Source organism: Myotis daubentonii, chromosome 8, assembly GCF_963259705.1.
Source record: "Myotis daubentonii chromosome 8, mMyoDau2.1, whole genome shotgun sequence".
In the NCBI taxonomy this organism is placed as follows: domain Eukaryota; kingdom Metazoa; phylum Chordata; class Mammalia; order Chiroptera; family Vespertilionidae; genus Myotis; species Myotis daubentonii.
The window spans coordinates 59245369-59257370 of record NC_081847.1 but is presented as its reverse complement, the minus strand read 5'-3'; the positions used below and the strand labels follow the sequence as shown (position 1 = coordinate 59257370).

Genomic DNA, 12002 nt, shown 5'->3' with positions numbered 1-12002 from the left:
AAAATATTCATGTAACCCAAAAGGTAGGAAGAGTAACAGAGGGAAAAAAAACCCCAAATGGTAAATAAATCCAAACATATCAGTAATTACAGAAATGTAAATCAACTGAACACACCAAGGAAAAAAAGGCAGATTAGGCTAAATAAAAAAGACCCAAATGTACACTATCTAAAAGGGATGAACTTTAAACAAAATAGGTTAAAAATAAGCAAATGAAAAGATATGCAAATGTTCAATGCAAATACTAAGCATAAAAATAACTTCTACTTGGTTTAGAGTTAAAATTTTTAAAATATATTTCTTTCCCATTACATTTATTAAAAAAATTACATTTATTATCCATCAACTTCAAGAGGGAAAAAATAAAACAGGCAATTTGGGGTGATCTTTTTCTTAAACCTTTTGGGTTTCATCTAACCCTTGACATTTTCTTTAATCACTCATATGGCTTCTTCTCTCCCCTTTCTGGTATGATTCATAAAACATCTTAACTGGGAAAGCCTTTTATGATTTGCTGGTCTCCCTTATCTGTACTCAAAGCCTTTCAGCCTTTGATCTAGCTATTAGAGCAACTAATGATTCTCAATCACCTCCATCTCATTTTTATTTGTGTTTATTTTGTTCCTTTTATATACTCTTATTTCAGTTTTGGTTTTATCTACTTATATGACCCTGAGGAGGGATCAGCCCACTTGAGGCTGATGTGCCCTTCCAAACTGTGTCCTTACCAGGTTACAGCAGCACACCTTTTCCTCACCTATTTTTCTTACACCTCCTGGTTGTAAGTTCTTTTCTTCCATTTTCAAAAAGTCTTGGAGTTTAGCTCTTTTTACAGTAGGGGCTTTCTAGTTTCAAAATTAGGCAAACAAATTTGGAAGAATTTTTCTATATTCTTTAAACAACGATGAAGCTCTGATGCTTCCTCAAACTTAGACGAATCATAGCTGGGTCAGGGCTAGAAAAAAACATGAGTGTCATAACAAAGAAACCTCATACTAAGCATGACTACAAAGAATGGTTTTGTGGCATGTGACAAATCTGCTCAACCGTAAGTGAAAGAAACACCACCAATTCCCTTCTGGCCATCCTGGCTTCATAAATAAAGTCTAGCCCAACAAACTCCGCTTGTGTATGGCACCATTTTCTCACAAACTGTGACCTTAGAAAAAAAACCTAGTTAACAGCCCCACAAAAGATAGAACCTGTTTTAATCACTTTAGAAAATGTTTTAAAAGGTGATTTCTGTACAAATAATGCTGTCTTTGAATGTACACTTCTTATCTAACTGTACCAAAGAATAAAGTTTAAAGGGTAACATGAAAAAGGGGTAATATTAAGAGACTGCTTAGGTTGTTTACTTCTGGAAACTTAAGCCATTATCAGGTGCTTTGAGACCTTTCTTTTCAACACTGGCCATGTCTTAAAATATGCAGGACAGATTACCAAGGGATTGAGTGGTTAACTAAAGTCTGATGGAATGATTCATTTCAATTTGCCCTGCTTTAAGAAAAGCTTTATACCTCCTATCAAGAGTAAATATCACACATCCTGTTTATACATACTGGCTTATTGTCCAAGGTTCTTCAAAGAGCTGGTGACACCCCCCAACTCACACTCAACCCACCCCCCAACTTCCTCTCATTGGCGTGATATATTCCTACTCACTTTAAAGTACCTCCCTCAACAAAACAGTCTGTGTTACAGTAAATTTTAAACAAAATACTTTATTGTGTCATGAAAAAAGGCATCAATCAACTAGATTCATACTTGTTTGAAAAAAAATTGAAAATTTATTAGACAGTATGTGGACATCCTGTTCCACATGGGAATGAGAAGATGCTATAGGTTCTCTAAGTATTGCACAGTCTGAAAAAACACCAACAAAAAAAAAAAAAGAGGGGGGGGCAGGGGGGGAAATCACATAATCTTGGGAACCATATCACATTATGAATAATCTACCAAGAAACATTAAAAAAAAAAAAAAACCTTTGTTTCTACAGTAGCTTTGAGTTTATAGTTGGAATGACTGTATTCCATTGAAGACATCTCAGTAACAGGAAGCTTCATTTTAACAATCCCATGTGCAAATATTAATAAAAAAATATATAAAATAATGCAATTTATCTCTTGCCATCACCCTGGCAATCATAACATTTGTTAGAACTGTTTTGCTTGAAAATAGTTAAGCTGTAAGTTTTGCCTGAAGCTCCATTTCTGCAGCCCGTTTGAGTGCAACATCCACTAGAAGCTGAAATCCACTAAAATCTTGGTTGAGGTCCGGTGGAGTAGGAGGAGGAGTGTTGAAAAGACCACTTTGTGTATTTGTGCTTGGTCCAGACTTACACGTGTCCTCTGGGTACATGAGGGAGGTGTCTGTAAAGTTGCTGGCTGCTATCTGCTGTATATCTGTGTTTTGTCCCACACCAACTGGCTGACAGAGAGAGAAAGGCACATCTTTCAATGCAGTCACAGTGGTATGACAGATCACTGACGGACGAGCCAGAACTGATCCCGGAGACGAGGGCTTAGGGGACAGTGGCCTCCCTAGGGCTGGGTTTGGTCCAGCAGGACAGGAATGAAATGGGCTCTCCTCTAGAGCTGGCATGAAGTTTTTGATGCCCATTGCTGACTCCACAGAGCTCACTTCAGATATCTTGGCCCCACGGCGTGAAATTGTGAACTGATTTGGATCTTTGCCATCCTTTCTCAGCATGTCAGGGAGGAGCCTTCGGCGGGCGTTGATGAACCAGTTACAGACCTGAAATGATTTGGGTATGCTTTAACACTCAGCATACATGTTCTGAGAACCTTCCATAGATGCTTAATTATCTCTTTGCATTTAAGAAGACATGAAAAGACTTATCGGAACTTACAAAGTTATTCCAACGTATTTGAGCCTAGACAAGAAAAAAAACTGCTTCCTATCATAAACCTGCTTCTCTCCAATACAAATTCCCTTGTCTCATCATCCATAAACCTTTTCAGGAGGAAAATAAAGGTATAAATTCTCAAATGTCTAAAAGTTACTTTAGAGAAGGTGGTTTACCTTTTGACTCCCCCATATTAACCGATTACCTACTGCCCCAGCATTGAAGTTAATCAACTACAGGAAAATCTTTCTTGTATGAAAAGGGCCACTCCCCCAAGTTACTGATTTTTCTCAGTTCAAATCACTGTGTCAACAGACAGACATGAATTACCTCACTGAGGTCTGTCCTTGTTTAAATATCAAACCAGTTTCCTGGGTAATAGAGTAAGATTTAACCTCCTTTTTATGATTGTTGCACAAAGGAAGGCTCTTTTAGGCATTAAAGGAAATGTTATTTGACAGATGACTGTCAAGTGTTTGTTTCTCTAAATAGCCAGTTATTAGCTATCAGCACTAGAAAGTTTAAGAGATATCCCTCACCCCAAGCTTTTGAGTCAGGAGGCACTTAATGACTTGACATACAGGAATGCTATAAAATGACTTTAGGGGGAAAAAGAAAGAAACCTGAGTGCATATACCACATGTTTTTTTTTCTTACCTGTAGTGTAGATAGATGTGTTTGCTGGGACAGCAATGCTTTTTCTTGCTCTGAGGGATAGGCATTGTATCGGTGCTCATACAGCCAATCTCGGAGAATCTGCACAGATTCCTTGGGCAGGTTGCCCCTTCTCCGTCTCTTGCCTGAGCCAGCAGAAGAGGAAAGGTCCAGGGGGATGTCCATGCTGTCATCATCCTCGGTCTCACTGCCGGAGGCGACAACACCTAGGAAAGGACAAAGGCCAGCCGTCAACCGGTTTCATCAGCAGAGCACCTAATGCAAAACTCATCTCTTTTGACCATTCAGTGTAAACATGTTTTCTCAACTACTGAGAGGCAGGGGAAGGACCAGTGAGTGTTTTCTGTCCTGAAATACCAGAGCACATGTAAAGGCTCCAGAGTAATTTGACTAGAGGCACATTCTAGATTCTCAACCAGTCGTTGGATGCCCCTTCGTGCCCACTCCGCTAGGATTCAACTTTTCACATTCCTTTGGAATGATCCTCAGAAAAGTCCTTCATGTAATCCAACAGAGGAGACAAAGCCCCACCCCAAGTGAATAACAGCTTGCCACCTGTGCATCAGGAAAGGTGCTACAACAGATGGAATGTGTCTAACAACCTCTTTGAAGTCATTGCTAATCTAGGATAAATCTAATGAGTGTTCTATTGTACATTTTAAATGCTATTCTTCCTCCTTCCACTGAAGGTTTGAAATAAAAAGGGAGTATCTGTACATTTCTTTCACTGATATGAGGGAAAAATCACACTCTTAACCCAGTTAGTATTCTAAAGATAAAATGCATGTCTAAAGTTTCTGCCAATTCCATGGTCATTTCTTTTTCATGGCTCCTTACATTTATTCAACACCACTTTTAATGGCCAGTACTGGTCGCTATTTAGTAAATACAAACAACCAATGAAGTTTTTAGTGTTGTTGCACAAAAAATATTTTTCTATTAGTAAAAGGTCAGAGATGCCTTAAGTGAATAAAAATTTAAATTTCATATAAATTTCTACTGCCAGATTAATCTGAACCTAGAACAGGAGGTATCAATAAGCAGAGTTGTCTTAATTATATGACAAGAAAACAACAACCCTGCCGAAACCGGTTTGGCTCAGTGGATAGAGCGTCGGCCTGAGGACTGAAAGGTCCTAGGTTCGATTCCGGTCAAGGGCATGTACCTGGGTTGCGGGCACATCCCCAGTAGGAGATGTGCAGGAGGCGGCTGATCGATGTTTCTCTCTCAGCGATGTTTCTAACTCTCTATCTCTCTCCCTTCCTCTCTGTAAAAAATCAATAAAATATATTTTAAAAAAAAGAAAAGAAAACAACAACCCTGAATATGCAATCCCAAAGGAAAATCTCTTGTCTGTAAGTACTTTAATCCCACCAGAAATTTTAAGAATTCACACACCATTAAAGGATATTCAAATCACACACAGACTGAGTTCAATAAAAATTCAGACCTGGCCCTTTTAGACATTTAAATATAATTTAGAACTTTATACGCTATTAAACACACACACACACACACACACACACACACACACACACACACACAACAACACAAAGAACATGGACAACTCTTAGAATGTATTGATCTAAAATTTTAAGGATATAAATGAGTCATAAACTAGTGCATGCTTGAACCTAACAGTACTTCTACATAAAGAAAATTTATTAAACTAACACAAAATTTAAAGTTAGGCATTCTTAACTTTGTTGATGCAAACTTAATTGAATGGTTTGCCTGGATAGGAAATAAAAACAGAATATTCCTCACAGTGATAAACCACTCAATGTACTTGAGGATTTTTTTTAAAAAACACACATCCTTTTAAAGCCTTTTAACGCAATGAAACTCAAAGAATTGCCCATTCAAAGGTTTGCTGATGAGATACTCCCCAGTTAGTTGAGTCTGACTTTATTTGGTGACACATGGTCAGTTTTGGACTGCAGGGGGCAGAAGGTATTGGCGAGTGTCCAGAGAAAAGGCAGGACCTTCCTAAGACCAAGTAAACCAAGTTCTAACAAAAGAGCAGGATGAGTAACAAAAACCCACACCTGAAGCCTATATGATCATATTGACTAATGTCGCCCCAATAAATTTAATTTTTAAAAAAAGAGCAGAATGAACTTGCAAATTCACTTTAGCTCAAGCCTTATTAAACAGCTATCAATAAGCCAATCACAGAAGAATCCTAAATGCTAACCCCATGTATTTGATGTTTCCCTTCCCAGAAGCTTTCATTAAACTGCTTTATTTTTTTAAAACTTATTTATTGATTTTAGAGAGACAGGACGGGGGAGAAAGAGAGAAACATTGATTTGTTGTTCCACTTATTTATGCATTCCTTGGTTGATTCTTGTATATGGCCTGGCCAGGGATGGAACCCCAAAACCTTGTGGACTATGGGGACGACACTCTAACCAACTGAGCTACCCACCCCCAAAGGCTCATTAAACTGCTTTAAAAGAAAAAGAGGTACATTTAAAACCGAAACTGCTTTCACTGTTGAAAAGATGAGAAAAATTTTAAACCCATATTAAAATTTGGGTGAAGAGCTCTTCATAAAAAAAAAAACCCAATAAATTATAAATGAGTACATTTTATATTTGCAAAGAAATCTAGCTTTTTAACTCTAACTTGTAAGTACTTGAGTAACTAAAGCAAATTTGTTTAAACTCCTCAATGTCTGAAAAGCCAGACCTTCTTTTCAAAGCTGTCACCCCCCCTTTTATAAATTTTTTTAAAAGTGTGAAAATTTGCTCATTCAACAGTGAATTCTCAACTGTAAGTTGATAATAACAAAGAATTTAAAACAACAGCAAAAAGACCCTGAAGCCTGCACTTCGATCGCTTCAGTTTGACAAGAAGCCTGAGCTTTTACAACAGGTTAATGACACACAAAAGCAGGTTTCAGTTAAGCAACACCGAACTGCAGGGCGACTTGACTCTGTTCTCAGTTCATTTAAACAAATGAGTGCCAGGCCTCTGGACCTCTTCACAAATATTTCCAATATGTGCACAAAAGCTGAAGTAACAGGAAGTCAAGACTTCAGTTTCTTGGCTACAGCAGCTGATATTTCACCCACGTTTGCTGCTGTCAGGACTATTTTCATTAAAACTCTCCCTCCGGATTGTGGCTCAACTTGGAAAAACAAAAAGACTTTTCCACGTTACTCATTTCCTATTGTAACAGAGCTTTGAAAAGTTTCCCGGTTACGACTGGTTTCCAAACGTCCTGCTCTCTGCTTACACTTTTTAAAAATATGTGGTTGGGGGGAGGGGTGTGGGATCACTCCATCCACATACAAGGGAATGTTGTTTGGGAAGATGGCCCCGGGCTCCCACCGTCTGTAAAGCAATCCCCTCCTTTCCGAAACGGAGCTGGGGGTGCGAGGGAGACCAGGGAGCAGTGGTTGGATACCTAGAAGAGGCAAGAACCTAGAAGCACATTCACATAATCGAAGGAAAAGTTTAAGGACACAATTAGGAAAAGGCAGACCTAACCTAACAGACTCCCTGCCCAGAACAGCTAGAAGCGACGGGAATCGTACCCCAGCCGAGGAGCAGCCACAGAACAACGTCATCGCAAGAATCCCAGGGTCAGGAGGGACGAGCTGAGACTTTGGGGGTTTCCTCAAGGAGCCCCTTTCTGCGTGGCTTTGGGCCATTTGGGGGGCTCTTTTCGGCATCCTCTGCTCTCTAAGAGGAAACCCTATGATCACTTTTCAGTCTTCCCAAAGCCCGGGCTCTGCGATGGAGTTTAAGGTGATTTTGTTTTCAAGAAAACTTAAAAACAGACTTTTCTAAGACAAACAATAGTCCAAGCCGAGGGGGGCGGGGAAGGGGGGAGCCAGATTTCTTCCAGAGTCCTCGCTGGGCGGCTCGGAGCGCGGCCCCCCAGTAGCCGGCGCGGGGTGGCGGGGCCGCGGCGGCCGCGGGGAGGGGGCCCGGGCGGCCGGCTTTTAGCTTTTGTTCGGCGGCTCCCTCCGCCCGCACCGAACTCGGCCCCTCCGACGGCGGCGTGAGCACCACCGGCCCGCGGGGCTCTCGGGTTACAGGAAACCGGAGACGGTGCCGAGAACCTCCACCTTCTGAGGGGGCTGCCCACGCCGGGGGATTTACCCAGAAAACCTAAAAAGGTGAGGCAGCCGGGCCGCGCCCGGCGCAAAGTTCCCCCACACGCACCTCTCATTGTTTCCAGGAGTCGGCGCTCCGCGGAGGGCCCCGCGCGCCCCGGGCTGCCGACTCCGAGCCCCCCGTCCTGCGGCCGGCGGGGAAAGGGGGCGACCGGAGGCACCGAGTGTCGCGGAAGGAGCGAGGGATAATGGGAGCGTGGGCGGGGGGGCAAAAGTCGCCGGGGGAGGGGGCGGGTGGGCACCCTAAAGTGCCGGGGAATCGGCGAGGGACGCCTGGCGGTACCTGGGCAGGAGAGGGGCGGGGGGGGGGGGGGGACCCAACGGCCGGCCTGGTGGGGGCGGGGACCCGGGAAGGCTGGGGGGGGGGGGGGGTCGGGGAAGCTACAACGCTTCCCCGACCAGAGCCGGAACAATGCGGGGCGCCCGGCCCCCGCGGAAGCCCAGCTTTGCGGTGGGCTCACCAGTACCACTCCTCACCGCCCCCCCAACACACACACACCCCAACTTATCCCAGGGGCCCCGGCGCCCGCGGGAGAGTCCCTCCGGGCAGGGTCCAAACCTGTCAGTCCTCCCCGAGTAGACATGGCCTTCCGGGGCGGCCACCCGCGTGCTCCCCGCGCCGTTACGTGGCCAAACTTGTCCGCGCCGAGTTGTCACTGTCCCTGGAGGGGGGTCGCTGGGCGCCGACTCCCAACCGCTACGAAAGCCCCGACTCGGACGCGTGCAGCACGAGGTGAGGCGGGTTTCCAAGGCCCCCGGGCCGGCAGCCCGAGCACAGCACCCCGGGGCGGGCCGGGCCGGAGCAGGGCGGGGGGCGGCGTTCGGCCCGTATTGTTCTAACTGTCCCCGCGGGGCCGCCTGGAAGAATGCGGGGCCGCGGAAACTCCGCGCGCTCCTGCGCCTGCGCGCGGCGCCCCCTCCCCCGCGGCTTCCCCGGCGACTAACTTCTGTTTCGAGCCACTTCGCATAAATCACAACAGAAAAGCCCACGGGGGCCCACGACGGAACATTCGGGGTACCCCCGCCCCCCGCCAGGGGCTCAAAAGTTCACTTCGAGAGGGAGCGAACATTTCTGACCTTTCGTAGTGGCAGGCCTTTCCCCCCCCCCCCCTTCTTTCTCGTGTGTGTTTTGTTTTTAAGCCAGACTGCCGGCAAGTTTTAGTTGTACGGCTTCCAGAACGTTTCGTGGAAACAATGACAGCCTCGCGCTGCACTTACAACCAAGCCTGCTTGTGGGACGCGGGCTCGTCCCGGGGGTGGGGGGTGGGGGGTGGTGTGTGTGTGTGTGTGTGTGTGTGTGTGTGTGTGTGTGTGTGTGTGTGTTGCCTGCCCGCGGCCCTAACTCTCCATCCCGCCCCGCACTCTCCGTGGGAAAACCTGGAGCGGCCGGGAACGTCCCAGACCCGCTTCCCGGCGTTTCCCACCCCCGAGGGCGACCCGGGGGCCGGAGCCGCATTTCTTTGATTGTGAAAACACCCCCATCCCCCGAGAAGAGAGTGCCCGGGCCCAGCGTGTGGGGGGGGGGCGGGGGGGAGTGGGAACCCCGGAATCCAAGCCCAACTTTCAGACAAAGGCGCTCCTGGCTGCCGCCGGTCGCGACGGGGAAAGCGGGGCGCGGGGGGGTACCCCTGGAGTAGGGCCCTCACAACCCCCCGCCCCGGAGAACCCGCGAGAAGCCACGCGGCGACTCGGGAAGCGTGGGGCGTGGGCTGAGACAATGAAAGTTGGAGGCGCACAAACAAGGCGGCGAGCGTGTTTTTTTTTTGACAACGTGCCAGCAGCGTGGAGGCCCGTCTCCCCACCACCGCCCCTCGTGCTGTGTCTAGAAGGAGCGCGGCCACTGCCGTTTCAGCCGCGGCCTCAACAAAGGGGCCGGCGCGGTCCCAGCCGGGGAGCGCGGGGCTGGCAAGTCCACAAAGTCACTCTCGCCCCGAGCCCGGCCGGCGCGCACGCTTCCCCCGGACACGCGCCCGCGGGGCGGCAGCCGGCGGAGCCTTACCTTTCTTGCTCTTCATCCTGGAGCTCCCCTTCCAGCGCGGGGCACCGCCGGGGTGTCGGGGGCGCGGGCAGGAGCCGGAGCGCCGGGGGCCAGCGGCTGTCCTCCTCCCCGGAGGGCGCTCCGGGAACTTGCAGGACGAGCTCCAGCAGTGAGTGCGGCCCCGGCGCTCGGATCGCAGGCGCCCGCTTCTTGGGCGGAATTCAAGTGACACTTGGGCTTCCTCCTGCCGGGACCTCCTGGCAGCCGGCCGGGGGCTCTCGCTCGCCCAGCGCGCTCCCCTCCCCACGCCGCTCCTTTGTTCCCCGCTCCCGATCGGCGCACCTCGGCGCTGTCAGAGTGAGAGGCGAGGAGGGGAAGGTACAGGAGGTCCTGCCTCCGCCCCCAGCCGCCCGCCCCGTCCCCCGCCCGCCCGCCGCTCCCCGCCCCTCCCCCGCACCTTCCAGCCGGGGAGGGCTGCACGCGGGCCGCAGCCACGCCGCCTCACTCCGCGCCCCCGGGGGCCGCTGTTACCGGTCCCGGGTGGGGGCGGCGGAGCCCAGAAACGCGATCCTTCCTCCCTGCGGCGCGCACGCCTCCCGCATCCCTCGTGGGGCCGCGGCCACCCCAGCCGAGTGCCCCGCGTTTCTCCTTGGGGCCTTTCTTCCCGGGGCCGACGAAGGTGTGTTTGGTTAGGAAGCTGCCACAGATGGAGGTCGGGCGGCCCCCTCCTTCCTCTCCTCGACCCCCGGGAAGAAAAGCACACCTCACCCCCCCCCCCTTCGTTTTTGACAGCTGCCCCACACTCCAGTCCCGGCTCCGGCCGCGGGATGAGACGGCCGCTTCTGATTCAAGGGGCGGGGCACCGAGGGAAAGTATTCGGGACAAGAACCAACTTCTTCCCGAACGCGCAGCTGCCATGGGCTCGCGGGCGCGGCGCGGCGCACCCTTCTCCTCCGGGGGCTCTTCCTCCCCCGGCGACCGTGCGGGGCCGAGGGGGGGGGCGGGGGGGTGAGACACAGACACCCGAGGAGAATGACTGTGCCCCGGGGCTAACGCTGCGAGTTCCGGGCCGGATTGCAAGGCAGTTTCGAAATCGAACACGTTGCGGCGCACACTTGTCATGCTCACATGCTCTTTAAAACTCCGCGCCGCCCGTCCCGCCGCCTCCCGGCCTGGCTCTCCCACGCTCGGACCCGGGCCGCTGCCGCCTGTAGGAAACGGCGGGGACCGCACCGGGGCTGCTCGGTAAAGTCTGTTTCGGTCAAGTCTGCTTTTATGACTTCAGCCCTGCTAGGGGACCCCTTCTCTCATCGGATATTTCAGACTAGGCATGGAGGGGGAAAAACACATGCTCCTGTAGGTTTGTTTTGGTTGAGGAAGACTCCAACAGGAGTCCTTGACGAAAGTACCCTTTTCAAAGACCAGATCCTGTTTGGCTGATTCCAAGAAACGCATACCCCCTCCCCGCCCTCTCCTCCGAGCCGAGTTTCCCCGTGTGTGTCCCGCTGCTTTGAAGTAAACGAGCTGTCACAGGCCACAGTGCGACTTTCACCGTCACTTAAAAGAGAAAAAACCCCCAACGTAAATAACCCGGGTGGAGACGTCAGCGCCCGAGCCGGCCTCCAGTTTCGGCTCTGTGCTCTTTTTGTTTTGTAACCTCAATAGAGAACCCGGCAGGACTCGCTCCGTGGAAATAAGGTTAAACCCGAGGAAGAAGGCAGCCAAACGATGACTAACTAGACTTTGGAGCCTCTGTTTTCGGATTAAATTAAAGCCAGCCTCCCACCCACTCACCCTCCCCAAAAAAAGACACCCCCGCCAGCAGAGTGAATTGAGGCCAGAGTTTACAAAGCTTGGGTGGTTTTTCCAATTACAGGACTTAAAATGAATAAACAAGGGGGAAAGCGTCACTCTAAGCAGGCAGCGACCTCACGATTTTTTTTTTTTTCCCTTCGGTGGTTTGCCGACTGATCAGCACCGAAGAGAACACACTTCTGAAAGGACAAAGCGACTCAACTTGGTCCCGGGGCAAAGCAGCGCCCTGAACGGACCCCTGCAACTTGCTGGGCGCAGCTCCTCCCCGGGACCTGGCTGGAGATGAAGCAGCTGCTGCGCCCGCGAGCCGGACAGATGTGGGGCCGCCCGTCGGGGGCCGCTGCGCGCTGGCGTTTGAAGGCTTGTTTGTTGCAGGGATTGGTGGCTCACATCCGCTGGGCCGGGAGGGCGGGAGGAGACGCGGGAGGAGGGGCCGGGCGGCCCACGCCGCGGCCTGAGTGGCAGCGGCGGCGGCTGGAGGCCGGCGGTTACTGGGGAGACGCTTTGTTTGCTAACTTCGACGGCGGCCTCGGC

At 50.0% G+C, this 12002-nt stretch overlaps 1 protein-coding gene across 4 annotated transcripts; it reads right to left on the bottom strand.

Annotated features, from left to right (window-relative positions):
* Nucleotides 1-1698: 1698 nt before the first annotated feature.
* TGIF1 (TGFB induced factor homeobox 1) lies at nt 1699-10025 on the bottom strand. 4 transcript variants are annotated; one of them, XM_059706578.1, is made up of 3 exons: nt 9675-10025; nt 3528-3751; nt 1699-2758 (listed from the first exon to the last, which is right to left on the bottom strand). In XM_059706578.1, exons 1-3 carry the CDS (start codon nt 9688-9690, stop codon nt 2183-2185), a joined length of 816 nt encoding a protein of 271 aa, XP_059562561.1. In that variant the 5' UTR covers nt 9691-10025; the 3' UTR covers nt 1699-2182. The 4 variants fall into 4 exon arrangements, with proteins under 4 accessions (XP_059562561.1, XP_059562560.1, XP_059562564.1 ...); XM_059706577.1 differs by lacking the exon at nt 9675-10025 and adding an exon at nt 8235-8918; XM_059706581.1 differs by lacking the exon at nt 9675-10025 and adding an exon at nt 7725-7873.
* Between the last annotated feature and the right edge of the window lie 1977 nt (nt 10026-12002).